This window comes from Heteronotia binoei, chromosome 12, assembly GCF_032191835.1.
Source record: "Heteronotia binoei isolate CCM8104 ecotype False Entrance Well chromosome 12, APGP_CSIRO_Hbin_v1, whole genome shotgun sequence".
NCBI classification, from domain to species: Eukaryota; Metazoa; Chordata; class Lepidosauria; order Squamata; family Gekkonidae; genus Heteronotia; species Heteronotia binoei.
The window spans coordinates 48,713,252-48,729,268 of NC_083234.1; the positions used below are offsets into that span (position 1 = coordinate 48,713,252).

General features: G+C 44.7%; 2 protein-coding genes across 2 annotated transcripts in view; one reads left to right on the forward strand and one right to left on the reverse strand.

Annotated features, from left to right (window-relative positions):
• The window catches only part of LOC132580283 (hexokinase-2), a 388,522-nt gene that overhangs the window by 13,565 nt on the left and 358,940 nt on the right, over nucleotides 1–16,017 (forward strand). The window lies entirely within an intron of this gene.
• The window catches only part of LOC132580215 (1,5-anhydro-D-fructose reductase-like), a 29,686-nt gene continuing 15,600 nt past the window's right edge, over nucleotides 1,932–16,017 (reverse strand). The window contains exons 3-10 of the mRNA XM_060250910.1: nucleotides 15,464–15,580; nucleotides 13,973–14,050; nucleotides 12,663–12,779; nucleotides 10,255–10,361; nucleotides 8,488–8,575; nucleotides 7,118–7,201; nucleotides 4,923–5,011; nucleotides 1,932–2,597 (exon numbers count right to left, since the gene is read on the reverse strand). Coding sequence (XP_060106893.1) covers nucleotides 2,564–2,597; nucleotides 4,923–5,011; nucleotides 7,118–7,201; nucleotides 8,488–8,575; nucleotides 10,255–10,361; nucleotides 12,663–12,779; nucleotides 13,973–14,050; nucleotides 15,464–15,580 — 714 coding nt within the window. The 3' untranslated portion in view covers nucleotides 1,932–2,563. The remainder of the gene's footprint in view (nucleotides 2,598–4,922; nucleotides 5,012–7,117; nucleotides 7,202–8,487; nucleotides 8,576–10,254; nucleotides 10,362–12,662; nucleotides 12,780–13,972; nucleotides 14,051–15,463; nucleotides 15,581–16,017) is intronic.

Here is a 16,017-nt window from a genome sequence, read left to right on the forward strand (position 1 = left end):
GCCTGTTTTCTGTTAGTCCATTCTACAAGTCCATTTCCATAGAAGAACAAGTATCCGCTGGTTGATCTGTAATTGTATGATTCTTCTGCATAGTTGGCATCCATGTACCAACTAGTCTGGGATTCTCAGAAGGTTCAGTGATCAGTCTTAAGTCCATAGTTCCTTTTAAGTATCTGGCAAGTTTCTTTATTGCATTCCAATTGTGATGATTAGGTGAACTTATTTTTCTGCTCAGTATTCCGACAGCAGCTGTAATATCAGGTCTGGTAGTTTTACTCAGGTACAGGAGTTTTCCTATAGCTTCTCTGTACTCTCCAATGTCATTGTACTCATTGTTGCAATATTCACCACCTCCATCTGTCAGCAAGCTTTGAGGTGCACGCCCAAATCTGTTTTTAACCATGGCGACATAGTCTGAACTATGGCGACATAGGTTCAGACAGCTGTTGCACACCATTCCTGTAACTCAACTTCCCCATACATTTTCAGTAGTCATGCGCATGAGCATGCATATGTGTGCATGCACTCACACATGCACACTGAACAGTTTTTATTTTTTAAAAGCCGGATGCGACTTGGGGCAGATTGGCATTTCTCACCGCAAAGCAGCCTCGCTTGCACTCGTCTGCTTCCAGATGCCAAGGAGGTGACTGGTGTGTGGCTCAGATATTTGCTACTGCTTTGGAAGTGGTAGCTTTTTGAGTCTCATTGCAGAAACTGGAGGAACGGGTAAGGATGGGACAAGGACGGGTGGCAGATGTTTGTGTGTGGAAGGATTTTTTGGGTTGATTTCAGAGGCATCTCTGAGTCGGCCCAAAGTGCCAGTCTGTTAGCAGCCAATATGTGTGAAAGAGCCACATGTGGTTCCTGAGCTACAGTCTGACCTCCCCTGCCCTTTGTTAAAAGATACCAAGCAGCCCTTCCCTCTCCATCCCCATCTCACAAGATACAACCAGCACCAGCTCAGCTCAGCATGTGACTGGCTTTTCTGAACAGGCAGCTTTCTTGCAGTGTGACATTCATGTTATTTAAATTAATTAAACTACCCAATCTATCATTAACTGATGGGACACCTCATGGGTCACCTTAACTGTGAATATAATTGTGAATACAAGAACTACAGTGTTTTCATCCAGTAAAGGACCTGTGAATCTCCCTTGGTGATAGAGACATACAAGGAAAATTGCTGGCCTTTGTCATTTCAGCACAGAGATACCATGGGGGGTGGAATTGGTCCCAGGAACTAAGCTGCAAGCTGACACCAAAGGCACCATGTTACAGCTTATTGCCTGCCAGCATAAAGCACAGGAATGCTGGTGAAAAAAGGGCTTAAAGTCATGGCCTGAAACTCTGGCCCCCTCTCCCTTCTAGCCTGATGAAGAGTTGCAGTGAACTTGAAAGCTTGCAGTTTTGTGTTATTTTGGTTGGTCCTAATAAAAGGTATCATGTGCTTTGGTTTTGGATTTGGATTTTGGATCAGCACTGCTGCAAACAGTTTTTGTTTAAATTAATTCACTATAATTCACTATCAACTTTTTCTGCGGCTCAGCACTGGTCTTCTGTCTGTATAGATAAGTGAAGCTTCTACCCCTGGGAACAGCAGAGGGTGAATTGTTCTGCTTCTACTGTTTGAGTTGTACAGTTGTGCCCCCCTTTTCCAATCTAGTCACTTAGAAGTAAGTTGTTCCATTGAATTCAGTAGGACTTTTGCATCTGTCTTTTGGACTGAAGCACATGCCTCTTAGCTCCATCTTTGTTAAAAAGCACCCTGCAGCTTAATGTCTGTTTACAAAACTTTCAGCTGAACAATCCATAAAATAATTTCTCCACGTGCTAAGTAAAATCTCCAAATGCTACAAGAAGTCCAATGAAAGATTGCTCTCAAATCATTTAACAAGTAAACTTGGAAATAAAGTATAGCACACATTCAGTTTGGCAAAGGCAGTTGTTTTATTTAGACAAGCGGAAGGAGCATTTCCAGAAAAACTTGCAAAGCATTTCTCACCATATAAAAATGACAGTGCCTTTTAAAAAGGAAAAAAGCAAGCTCAATTTGTGTATAAAAATCTATCTTTTACAATTCAATTTGCCCTTTCTGAAAGTACATTTCTCTGGTTGTGTCTGCTTAGCTGCTTCCTCCTCCTCTTAATTTGGCGTTTTGCTGCTAAATTGCAGATACAAGAAATGTCCCAAGAGGAGGTTCCTTTTTCTCTGGGACATGCTGGCCTCAACACTGCAGCGCTCCCTGTGAGGTTGGTGCCACGCCCTGCTTTGCAGAGATGTGTGGATGGATTAGAGGATGGAGGGGTCCAGCACAAGCAGATATCAGGGTCAACTGAACATTGGATGCAGATCTGGTCCCCTTCCAGATCTCCCTAGAGACTCAAATCCTTTCATCACTGACCGCTGATGTTTCTTTTGCTGTTGTTCCATCACCCAGAGAAGACCTGGAGTTACTGCATTAGCAAAATTAACTTGGCTGTGCTAGATATAAAATGCAAAAAGCTGTTTTGGCATTTCCCTGCCGTTAAGATTGTGGGAAAGAATGGCATCACTTGCAGAATTACTTGAACGGGTAGTACTTATGCTCGCCCAACCTAGAACAAAAGATGACAATTATTAATCATTAACAGCCCCAAATCTTTTTTTTTTAAATTGCTTTTAATATTAATAGAACCCAAAAACATGTGCCCATCCCCAACCAAGCAGTCCAGTATGAATATAAAGATGTTAAAAAGGATAAGTAAGTTACTTAAGGGCTGGAAACAAACCTGTGTGATATTGAATCTGTTGGAAATATGTATCTGTTTTGTATGTCCTGTTAACACTGTGCCTGATTCCCTATTGTCTGCATGGATCTGGGAAGAAGATACTGACTACTGCCAATCAAGGTCTAGAAGCGGGAAAACCTGTTTTGTTTGTTTGGTGAGTTAGTCAGGTGACTTCCTTTGTTCAGGCAGAGAGGTCAAGAAGAAGGAGGAAGTAGCCTCCATTAAGCACATGATCTTCTAGTGTAAGCATGTAGTTCTATAGTGTTTGTTATTTTCACCTCCCAGTACCCCTTCCCTGTAGAAATAAATATGTTTTTGCTTTGTCATGTTAAATGCCTCTCAATAATTATTTGATCCAGTGATCCATCACACTGTTTGAGATAAAGAAATAGAATTTCAAACAGAATTCCCTAACAGAATCGACCACTAGAAGGAACAAAACACATGCAGAACAGAACACCCATACCCAATGGAACAGGAACATACCAGGAAGTTAAATGAGAATGTGGAAAAGCCCAATAAGTAATAATGTGCATTTGTTTCAAAACAAATGGAAATAAATAAACTCCCATTTGTTACATTCATAGCATAATGAAAATAATAAAGAATTATTATTAGTTTCCCTGGTAACTGGCAGCGTGGTTTAGAGACAGCAAGGTTAATCAGAGTGGGAGGGAGATGAAATGAAATTGACATTCAAGTTTTCCATCTATCAAACTCAAAACATATATTGCAAAATAAAATTATATTGTTCAGTCTTTCTTCTAAGTAACCGCTAGTGCAGTGGCTTGGGGTGCTGCCCACCTTAAAGTTCAAGGGTACTAGTTCCTGCCTGCTCCATGTCCTGCCACCTCTGTGGGGTGCCAGACTCCTGCCTCTGCCCATTGTGTAGCTCTGCTTGGCCAAAGGCCTCCTTCTGCCTGCCCTGTAACAACACCAGCTTTCTGGGAGTGCTGAACGTCAGTCTCATGGTCATTTTAATTGCCTATAAAACTGGGATTCATCCTCCCATCTCTCTGAAAGCTGGTATAAATGGCCCCTCGCATAGCACTATCCCTAAAAATTTCATTTCAGTTTGGATGAAAAACAAATGCAAGCTGGAAATGTGTTTTCCATTACAAGGAATGGTAATGAAAACAAATGTAGTCATCAAAAGGAATGAGTATAATGTATACAAATCAAGCTTTTGAAATGCAAGCAAATCTCTGAAAGTCAAAACCATATTACTCCAGCTGTGCTTCAGAGTAGCTCTACTCCATCCTATGGGCTGGCCCCCAAAGCTGGCTCCCCACTGCTCTTGAGACCTAAGATGACATTATTGCTTAGCCTTATTCCGGAGATTATCTCCAGCACTGCTAACCTAAGGTCACTACAGTTTACATGGCTGGTGGGTTATGCTGGCATTCTGGCAATGTTAGATCTGTACATTACAAAGGAGAAAGGCACTTCCCTTAAATAAGCAGTGGGCAGGGCGCTGGGGAGCCGTGATCAATTCAACAGGCAACTGTAGTATTGTATGAAATTCACCTTGGAAGACAAACTGCCATTTGACAGACACCCTCCACCCCCCAGGACAGCCATGTTAGATCTTTGCAGTAAAAATAACAGGGAGGCTTTGGGCACCTTGAATTCTGATTGTGACATAATGTCTTTAACAGATTTTATCACTTTGCCCATTCTATTTACCGAAATCCACTGTACGGCATCTAGCCAGAAAGCAGTGCAGAGGTTGTAGTATCAGCAGGGCCAGCAGTTCAGGGGATGTGGCCTAACATGCAAATGAGTTCCTGTTTTTTCTACAAAAAAAAAAAAAGCCCTGCGTACCAGAGGTAGATTTGCCCTTTAACTTACTGGGAAACTCCTAACGGGGCATTGCCTTGCTGGGCCACTGGTGGTCAGGAGTGAGTTAAGCCAATCCTGGCCAGTGGAGCTGCAGGAGGTCGGGATGGATGAACCTCCACCCATTGTTATCACTGTAGGCCAAGGCCAAGCCACGGGACTGCTGAACTCAGCTTGCTCATTGGGCCCTTTTGGCAAACTCCCATAGCACACAGGGAGCCATTATGCTTAACATGTTACATTTTGGTTTGTGTTGTGCATCTAGAAGTACCCAAATATTTTAAACAAGGCTGTTGAAAGTCTATAACATACCCATGGATGTCCCAGGGAACAGCCCGTGCCCCACAATGGAGAGATTCCAGCTTTTTAACATCATCATCGGTGAGGCAGAAGTCAAAGACCTACAAAAACAAAAGCTCAACTTGAGTAACTTGACTTACCAGACATGACATTTGGCACATGTAGCCCCATAGTGGGGCCATTTTGACTTGAGAAAATGGTGTAGAGGAAGGCCAAAGCCTTTTCCCACCCCTTGCCACAGTCCAAAGCCAAACTGGGCCATGGCACACTTGGGGACATTATTTCCCAGGTGTAATGTTTGGCAGTGACATAGATTAAAGCTGGGGAATGCTGACCTGACTCAAGCCAAATGGCAGGACTAGTCTGATTCTTTGTACTGTGAAAACAAATATAGTTTTAATTTAAAGGAAAAAACCACCCAAGTCTCGACTCCTGCATGCTCAAAGCTTTACTTGAATGACACCTGGAAGCAAGCACCTAAGCAATGAGTGGGATTGTTACCTGTTGCTTTTGATCATAACACCAATGTGTAAAAGTAGTTGACAGGACACAGTCCTTAGAATTTGGAACGCTTTTGTTTTAGAAACTCAGGGCACGAGTAAGCACAAACCTGGAGATCCACAACTGGATCTGCAGGTATCTTTACTTTTCTTTGAAAGCAGCTGGGGGAGGTTTCAATTTGGATCAGGGCTAGGATTGCCACAGTATAATGCCAGAGTCCAGCCATTTTCTCCTAAGAAACTGATCTCTGGAGATCAGTGGTAATTCTAGTAGATCTCCAGGGTCACAGCCTCTTCCCCTACTGGATCTCCTCCCCTCACACACCATATGGATATGAGCGCTGGTAAAGGAAAAAGCAACTTTTTACCTTATGCATTATCTAAAATCAGTCTCTGGTAATATAATGATGTCTAGATTTTCCATCTGCTCTCAGCCTAATGTTACCAATTTTCAGGTGGGGCCTGGAGTTCTCCCTGAATTACAGCTGATCTCCACATTGCAGAGGTCAGCTCTCCTGGAGGAAATGGCAGCTGCTGAGGACAGGTTCTATGGAATCACATTCCTGCTGAGCTCTCTCCCCTCCTCAGACTCCTCCTTCCCCAGGCACTGCCCCCAAATCGCCAGGAATTTCCCAAGCTGGAGTTGACAACCTTATCTCAGCCTTTTGTTTTCAACCCATGGGACAGGATGCTCAGGGAGTCACACCTGGTGGGTTGTGAGCAATGCTCCCTCTAAGCTGCAGTCTTGTAAGCAAAAATTCTACTTTGTAAGCTACTGGCATTAAAGTTGTGAGCTACTGCATAAATTAGTGTGCTCTGGGGTCATCTTTCCTGAGCTAAGACAAAAATGTGTGAGCTGGAGGCTAAAAATCTGTGAGCTAGCTCATGCTAACTAAGTTTAGAGGAAACACTGATTTTGAGCCCCCCCTTTTTGCTGCATGAGCCATTCCCCCCCACACACACTTTGCTGCTTTCTAGAAGGACCTGCTTCTAGAGCTCATACACAGAAAGCAAGGGTGCTATACCTCCTGCCTCTCCGTACATCTACTGGGAAGGGCAGCAAATTGGCAAGGCCAGGTCACTCCATGATGGATGGGATTCCTCTCTGGCTCTGACCTGACTCTGACCATTGGCTTGTCCCCCACTATGTACACTTCCTGGTCTTCAGCTTGTGTTCTGTGTCCCTAGCGCTTTCACTCCAGCTGCCGGAGACTTGTACATTCTGTTAAAAGGACATTTGATCAACAGGGTTTTTTTATATTTTCAGCCAATAGCTGCCGTTTTCCCTTCTTCCCAGAAGGCCAAGGGTTCAGCCTGATACCAGCTCCACTCAGCACTATTTCCCCCCCTGTTCAGACTCACCTGACAAGCTACACTGTTGCAGAAATGATGTCTGAAAGTCATGGCTTGAAACTGTTTTGTTTCCCCTCCCCCTTTCTTGATGTGTTTGAGCATCGAGTTTGATGAAGATTTCTTGAGAATTTGAAAGGGCACCCTGTTTTGTGTTATTCTGGTTGGTCTTAATAAAATGTGTTATGTGGATCTAATTTTTAAATAATCAGTCACAGTGCCTAAAGACTCAATATCCATTTCTTCAGCAGTATTCCCACCTTCTGGCTTGTAAGTGGAGAGACTGACCAACCTTCCAATCTACAGGATCTCAGGAATGGCAAGCCATTAGGCAGAAGCAAGTAATTTGTACTCTACCTTTGCGTTCTCGATAATGTGAGCAGGTGTTTCACTCTTGGGAATAGTGGCTAGGCCAGCTTGTATGTTATAGCGGATCAAAATCTGTGAAGACATCAGAAAGGAAAAATTGGAGCTTGTGATTCATGGGGCTGCACTTAAACACTCTTACATTTGTCTCAGGAACTCTGATCCCACTTGCCTGGCACCTGTTATCCACTCAGGGACTATGGTGATGTGATCACTGCAGACCCAGAAGACACAATAAAGGAAGTACACAAAAATGTTTAGTCCACAAGTCGCCTTGGCAATTCATGTCAATAGAGGAATTGACTTTCTTCCATGTTACAAAAAAAACCCTCGCACATTTGCACATGAGCCCACATGTGAACACCACACATGCTTGTTGGCATATCTTCCTTGTGGTAATCCTTTACCTGATTTAGTACCACCTCCACAGCACCATTATCTAAACATTATCTAAACTAAGAGAGCCCCTTATGTAGCAGTGCATCAAATTGAGACAGCAAAGGCATGAGGATAAATGACATAGAAGATTTATTCATTATGGAGGTGCACCAAAGCCAGAGCCTGACCATCTTCCAGCAATATTCTAAGGGCTGGTTACAGTGAAAAGGGGATACTGATAGGCTTTCAACAGAGGCTACAGCACACATCATTTAGTTAGGGTTGCCAATCCCCAGGTGGGGGCAGGGGATCCCCCAGTTTGGAGGCTCTCCCCCTGCTTCAGGGTCGTCAGAAAGTGGGGTGAGGGTGGGAAATGTCTGCTGGGAACTCTGTTATTCCCTATGGAGATTTATTCCCATAGAAAATCATGGAGAATTGATCCACGGGTATCTAGGGCTCTGGGGGGGGGCTGTTTTTTGGGGTAGAGGCACCAAATTTTCAGTATAGCATCTAGTGCCTCTCCCCCAAAATACCCCCCCCCCAGTTTCAAAAAGATTGGACCAGAGGGTCCAATTCTATGAGCCTCAAAAGAAGGTGCCCCTATCCTTCATTATTTCCTATGGAAGGAAGGAATTGAAAAGGTGTGCCGTCCCTTTAAATGTGATGGCCAGAACTCAATTTGGAGTTCAGTTATGCTTGTCACAGCCTTGATCTTGGCTCCACCCCCAAAGTCTCCAGGCTCAACCCCCAAAGTCCCCAGATATTTCTTGAATTGGACTTGGCAACCCTACATTAAGTTAATTTTATTGAATTGTTTATGCTTGCTGTTTCTAGCCCATGTGAAGGCCTCCTAAATAAATTTGTACTTAACCAAAATATTATCTAATGGTTCCCGGTTGCTGTGTACTGACATACACAGGGATATGTGAAAGGTCACCCTAAGATCCTACACAAAGATATTCCCTTCTCGAAAGTCATTTTACCTGAGCAGGAGATTTTCCATGCTTCTTAGCAATTTCCTTCACCACTGGGTCTTCCATGCCATTCTTAGGTTCCCATTTATGTGGACGGCTAGAGACAGGAGACAGGTCTTACAAACTAGCCAGTTCTACTGCATGCTATTTACTCAGTGGATGAAACTACCCAAGCTTTCCTTGATTAATCTGGGATGGACAGTTTTAGTGGCAACAGCAAGTTTTCCTCCATGGGGCTGCAAGTTGTGTGTACAGACATGGTTTTTAGGCTGGTTTTGTTTCAAGGAGTAAGCATGGGGGAAAACAGAAATACTCAAGAAGGCTTAACAAAGGAATAGTCATTTTTGCTTAATAAATTATAAGTCACATTATTTCTCAAACACTGTTTTTACAATCAGATTTTAGTAATGTGCATATATATTTAAGTGTAATCAATTAACCATCTACCTTTTAATCAATCCCATAAAAGCTTTTTTTGCCATTTGATGGTCTGGGTCATTTTGGTTTAGGACATTTTTTGTGTTAGGGCATACCTTTGTGTGGCACCTTCACCTCTCTAGAGAAAATCAGAAGTCTAGGAAAAGGCTGCTCCAGACTGGACTGCTAGAGATTTTTACCCTGAGTAACAGATCACAAAGACAGCCTTGCACACAGTGCCCCTGTTCTTTCAAATCTATCTGTTCTGCTCCCTGGCAATTGAATTAGAGACCGTACCAGGCACAGGGCTGGCTCAGCCTGTTTTGCTACCTCAAGCAAACCCACAACAGCAGCGAAAACGCAAAAGTGCCTCTGTTCCAGTTGCTCCTGGACTGCAGCCTGCCTTGAATGCCTAGGTCACAGGGGTGTCAAACCTGCAAATCAGACCCCTGGGGGGCTCCTCTCAGGCTCCTGAGCAACTGGCTGTCATCTGCTTCCTTCTCTCTCTCTCTTGCTTTCTTCTGCATAACAGCTTGCTTTGCCAGGCTTGCTCAACTGCATAGGAGCTACAGAGCAAAACCTCTATTTTCTTCATTGGCTGAGGCTCCTCCCTTGGGGAGGAAGGGGGGGAAGGTATAGCTTGGTTTGCCAGACTCTCTCAATCACACAGCAGAGCTACTAAGCCAAACCTCTCTTCCTTCTATTGACTGAATCCGCCCCCCTCCCAAGTCCCTGGGGAAGGAAGGAAAGAGCCAGAGCTTCTTTTGCCCAGTTCCCTGTATCCCATGGGAGAAATATAAAGAAAGCACCTTTAAGAGCAATCAGTGCTAACGTTTTAAGCATATTTTAAGTTTTTTAAAAATATATATTCGTGTTTGTCTGCTACCTAATCTTAAATAGGTACACACATGGCCCGGCCCAACATGGCTCAGCTCCTCAAGGTCTCATTTATGTCAGATCTGGCCCTCATAACAAATGAGTTCGACACCCCTGGCCTAGGAGGTGGCCACACATGCAAGCCATGCCTGTCACCTTCTCCCAAGTACCACCTCCTGTGGATTTGGTGCCTTAGTGGCTTCTTGGGGGGGTGATCTGTGATGGCTACTGGAACCATATTCCCTAACAAAATTGCACAGGCATTGTGTGCTAAGGCAGCATGGTGGCCAAGTCCCAGAAGTATGGAGCAACTGCAGGAAAAACTTGCAGGTCTGATGACAACAAGGGAAGCTGAAGCTCTTGCAAAAGTGACAAGGATGCTGTGGTGGGCTTGCTGCTGCCCATGAACTATAGAAATAAGAGTATGGAAAAGGCATAACTGAGCAGAACCAGCACTACTGTTCCCAAAAGGTGGAGTCTTACAAAGGAGTCTTTGGGCATGACAGGGGGCTGTAGCATGTCATGACCATCTTGTTAGTCCTGGTGAAGGCAGTCAGCTCCTTCTGGTTCTGGTAACAATGCCGCTCCACCTGTTGAGGAGAGAAATTATTCAGAGATTGTCCTGAAGTATGTCTGTTTCCCAAGCCTAATCATCTTGCCTCAAGCAATATCCAGGCCAAGTGGGTCTGAAGGCATGTCGGTAAAAAAAATCAGAAGAAATGGGAGTGCAGGTGGGAGGAAAGAAAAGAGTTGCTGCAAAATGACAATGCTATAGGTAGCCTTACATTTCCTGGTTGAGAGCAGATGCATATGCAGAGCTGATTTAAGTTCTCTTTTCATGTCAGTTACTTCCACACTGGCTGTTTGTTCCACCGTTGGTGCCAGCATGAACTATACTTAGTTACATGGGCTGCTTAGACTGGCACTTCAGAGATGCCTCTGAAGTCAACCCAAAAAATCTGTGCAGACAGCAACATCTGCTGGCCATCCTGACCGCGTCCTCCAGGATCCTTTGACCGGCTCAAAAACTACCACTTCCAAAGTGGTAGCGAATATTTGGACCGGCTGTCAGTCGCCTCCGGGCTGTCTGGACAGGAAAGGGCGGAAGCAAGGCGACTTGGCGGTCTGGAGGTGCCGAACCGCCCCAAGCTGTTCTGGGGTGTTTTTTTTTTTTAAAGGAAACCAATCAGAGTGCTGGTGCGCCTGTGTGCACGAGCGCTTGCCCCACAAGTGGGAAAAAAGGGAATCCAGCTTCTAGGGCGCTTTCCCGTGTGGAGTCGCCCAACCGCCTCATGGATGGGATGGGGCCACTTTGCCGGGGACCATCTGGAGGCTCCAGGATGGCTTTTTTTGAGCCGTCCCGATTTGGGATGCCTTCCAGCCGCCCCAGATTGCCCGTTTGTTCTCAGCCAACGTTTCCCACAGTATTGTGGTGCTCTTATGCACCATTCAGCTTTTCTCTGGCTTTGCTGTGACCTTTTCCAGCTGACCTCTTTTCCTTTAATCTTTTTTTTTTTTAAAGATGGCAGCAATGCTGAAGTGTAGGGTTGCTAATCCCCAGTTGAGGACAGGGGATCTCCTAGTTTGGAGGCCCTTCCTCCCCTCTTTAGGATTATCAAAAAGCAGGTGTGGGGGAGGAATGACTGTTGAGCTCTCCATTATACCCTACAAAGACCAGTAGCTTGGTGGGTATCTGGGGCTCTGAAGGCTGGGGGGGGGTGGTTTGGTTTTTTTAGGTAGAGGCACCAAATTTTCAGCATAGTATCTGGTGCCTCTCCTCAACCCCTCCTCCCAAGTTTCAAAAAGATTGGCCAAGAGTGTCCAATTCTATGAGCCCCAAAAGAAGGTGCCCCCTTCCTCCATTATTTCCAGTGGAAGGAAGGCATTTAAAAGGAGTGTGATGGTCAGAACTCCCTTTGGAGTTCAGTCATGCTTGTCACAACCTTGCCCCTGGCTCCACTCCCAAAGCATCCTGGCTCTGACCCCAAGGTCCCCAGTTTCCTGAGTCAGACCTGGCAAGCCAACTGGAATGGCTGGGATGTGGACAGAAAAGTCTGGATCTTTCCTGGTTCTACCCACATTGGTGTCATTTGCCACAAACTGTAGATGCCACACACACCTTGCCAGCAGAGGGATTTTCTAGTTTTTAAAAAGAACTGATATGATTGAAATATTGCTGTAGTGTCCTAACACTACAGCAGTATATTAATTACCAATTAGAAAACAACTTCCAGTCAGAGCAGGGGAAATGTGGGGCATTCTGACATGTGGATGCCCTGGTGCTGCTCTGAATGCCTCTGTATTCACAGTAGTCATGAGAAACCATTACTGTGTGGAAGGAGCTTTGGCTGTTCCTGCCCAAAACCTAGTGCAAAAAACAAAATCCTGTTTCCAATTTCTGCTGCCAAATGGTGTTGCAAGAATAGCATTCTGCCTAGCATCCTGCCCACACTAAGCCTCTAAACAAGCTGTTAATTAATATATTTTCAAGTTGGTAGAAGTGAAAGCTAAGATATTTCACACAAAAAATTACATCTTTTGCAGTTGTTTTAATTGATAGATTGCATGGTCTTTCATTTCCAGTTTGTCCCCCCCTGCTCATCTTGTTCCCAAAGAAGAGTATTTTATCCTCCTCTATGATTATACTGCAACCTGCATGCTTTCCATGGGCTTTTGGCTAGCTGTTGTTGGCAACAATCCCTTGTTGCATCAGTGGCAACCCTGCTTTGAAGCCACAGACCTATGCATAGGTTCAAATTCAGAGCAGTGAGTAAATATGAATTCTGACGTGATACATGCAAGGCTCTGAACCCAGGGCTGAGGCTGTGCACTGTCACCAACAACCTCTTTCTGGTACTTGCTCATACTCTGGAATCAAAGGCAGACATTACCTGGAGGACACAGGGTTTAATTCTCGCACAAGAGAGCAACCTCTCCATTTGAGACTTGTTAAAGTTGGCCACCCCAATGCTTCTCACCAGGCCTTCATCCACAAGCTTCTCCATTGCCTGCAAGAAAAGAAAAATCACTCCAATTCCAGGTTGTTGGCTGGCAGCACTTGCAAGGTAAGGGTCATGGTGCGCCTGAGAAGCTGGGATAAGGCCAGAACTCCAGAACAGTGCATGGCCCTACAGCCTCCACAGATGTATCACTAGATTTGCTCCTACCAGATCTTATAAATCATCACAGTGCATTTCTGCACAAGAACAGCAACACTGCAGAATGTGACTGGGGGAGGGGGGGGAGTGCAATAATCAACTGCCCGAGAGTCATTTCAGAAAAACAACAAAAGTGTAAATATATGCATATCTTGGTTCTTGACTTGAAATTGTATCAGATGAAACATTCTAGCAGCCTATTCTGTGATTAGAAAAATCACAAGAGACATTTTTGTTTTAGTTGCAAAAGGGGCTGCTGTGATCTTTTGCATGGCCCATTTCAAGTTATATGTAGAAAACAAACAGAAGAATTTTCAGAATGTCAGCTGGGCATGGTGCGGCTTCAGTGCCCGGAACAGCACAGCCACTACCTATGGGCAGCAGAAGCAGAATAAATAATTCAAAACGATAAAAAGTAGGGTGTAAATATCTGCAAACGTGCTTGATTTGCATAATCTCTACAGGTTGCAGATTTACTTCTTTTACTTCACAGAGAACACTGGTTTTCTTTTTTCTGTACCACAAAACGCACCCAGAGGCTGTTAGTGCTCAAGCATAGCAGTAGCCATGTGATGGCTACTCTTTAGTGGCACAGATGGGCACATGTTCAGCAGCACTGTTAGTAGTACCTAGAGCAGCTGGGCTTGTAGGAGTCAGACCAGAGGGGCTAGCAGTTAGGGGGACATTTCAGAGACCTCTCTGCAGATGTGCCAATAAACTACAGAGGAGTATCAGGGAATGTCAGATGGATCATGTGCACTTTCTGCACTCAATGACTGGCAGCCAACCTCACTGAAAAGCAAGCAGGTTGGGTGAGGTGTTACAAAAGTTCTGTTTGTGCTGCTATGTGCAATTCACACATGTGACAGCCTATTAAGTCATGAGCATACATGTGCAAACCAACTGTAGATCACCAAGGTAAGTAGGAGGATTAAACAAAGACCTACAAATGACTCTAGCTTTCTCCTTGGCATCTGGTATCAGTGCAACCTTTTCCCTCTGGTTTCAGACCATTACTTGTGGCAAACTGGGATGCTTCTTACCTTCCATGTATCCACATAATCAACATCAGTGAAAATCACTTTGCCATCCTTCAGGGGCATAAGTTCCCCCTTGACATTCTACGGCAGACAGAAACACACATGAACACACATGATGTTGGTTTACCAAGGTCAGTACTGTCTACTCAGACTGCAAACTGTTATCCAGAGTCTCAGGTCAAGGTCTTTCACATTATGTTCTACTGGATTTCTTTAACTGGCAATGCTGCAAATTGAACCTGGGGCCTTCTGTATAGCAGATGCTCTATGGCACCTGAGGTGGAAAAGTCTTTTGCTCAACCCCTTAGGGAGGGGACCAGACCTATATAAAACTTTCCATTGTATTGCACTCCATAGGGCAGAGCAATCCGTCTCTTTTGCTCTGCTGTCCTTAATGGCTCCCAGATTCCGTGTCCTGACACTCACTCTGTTTTAGATTAGCTTCACCTCTGGTAAATCTGCCTGTACATTTTTATATCCTTTATTTATTTATTAAAACAATTATATCCTGCCTTTGCTCATGGTTCAAGATGGCTCTTTCAAGGCAGCATATATGGTTTTACTCATAGTTTTGACATCGCAACAACTCTCTGAGGTAATTTAGGCTAAGAGGGAATGTGACTGGCACAACATTAACCAGTGATCATGGCTTTATGGCTGAGAGAGGATTTGAACCATACTTTATATTAGGCTTCTTTCCCAGGTCAGCATCTATTTTCAGATCTAGGGCTCTTCCCTTGAACCTGAATTATGAATGGATGAAACAGTTACAGAATAGTTGTTAACAGATGGGCATTTAGGGGAGGATTGGAGGTGTCCCAAACTGGACTAGCTAACTCCCCCCCCCCCAAAAAAAAACTGTCCTGAAGCCTCCACACACTCCCCAGAGAGGCGGCCCTATCCCATCAGCAAGATGGTTTGACACAATCAGATGGAGAGGGGGGAAGCCGGACCATTCTCCCCCTCCCCATGACTTAAGTGCTCATGTGCTCAAGTACTCCGGCCATCTTTAAGAAAAAAAAACTGGAAGTAGCTTTGGGCCACTTGGTGGGTTCATACCACCAAGGTGCCCCGCTTGCGAGCTTCAGAATCCAGATGCTGAGGAGGTGACTGGTGTGTGGCTGGAGGATGGGGTGAGTATGGGATGGAGACAGGTGACAGATGTTAGCATTTGCAAGGATTTTGAGGGTTAATTTCTGAGGCATCTCTGAGTCAGCCCAAACTGCCTGTCTATTATCACCCAATGTATTTCCCTCTCCGCTGAGCAACCACAGGGAGTTCCAATGGCATTTGTAGGGAAACTGAACCCAGGCACAGCTTCTTCTACAACTTAAGCACTGTATGAATTGTTGCAGAGTTTCAGGGGACAAATCTATGTGCTGCAGTCAGAAAGAAGCATCAAGAAGTTTGGCCAGCTCTCCCAGTGAACATTGCCACTTGATTCCCTACATAAAGACACTCCACACCCAATCAAAGCCCAATAGCTTGTTTTACCTTGATGCCCATTGGGGAGTGCATTAGGTATAGATCCAGATAATCCACTCGTAGGTCCTTCATACTTTGCAGGCAACCTGTCTTCACATCTTCAGGAGCATGGAAACTGTTCCACAGCTGCCAAGGGAAGAACATGCCCATTAGTCTAGTTGATTGGCACATAAGCTTTGGCAGAGGCAAAGGGATAGGAGAGTTTGGTGTACAACAGTTTGGTGTAGTGGTTAAGTGTGCGGACTTTTATCTGAGAGAACCGGGTGATTCCCCACTCCTCCACTTACAACTGCTGGAATGGCCTTGGGTTAGCCATAGATATCACGGAGTTGTCCTTGAAAGGGCAGCTGCTGTGAGAGTCCTCTCAGCCCCACCCACCTCACAGGGTGTCTATTGTTGGGGGAGAAGATATAGGAGATTGTAAATTGCTCTTAGTCTCTGATTCAGAGAGAAGAGCAGGGTACAAATCTGCAGTCTTCTTTTTCAGTCTTCAGTTTGACTTTTCTTATATGAGCTACACAGGAGCATTTAATACCAAGAAAGACTTTAGCCTTTTGGATTTT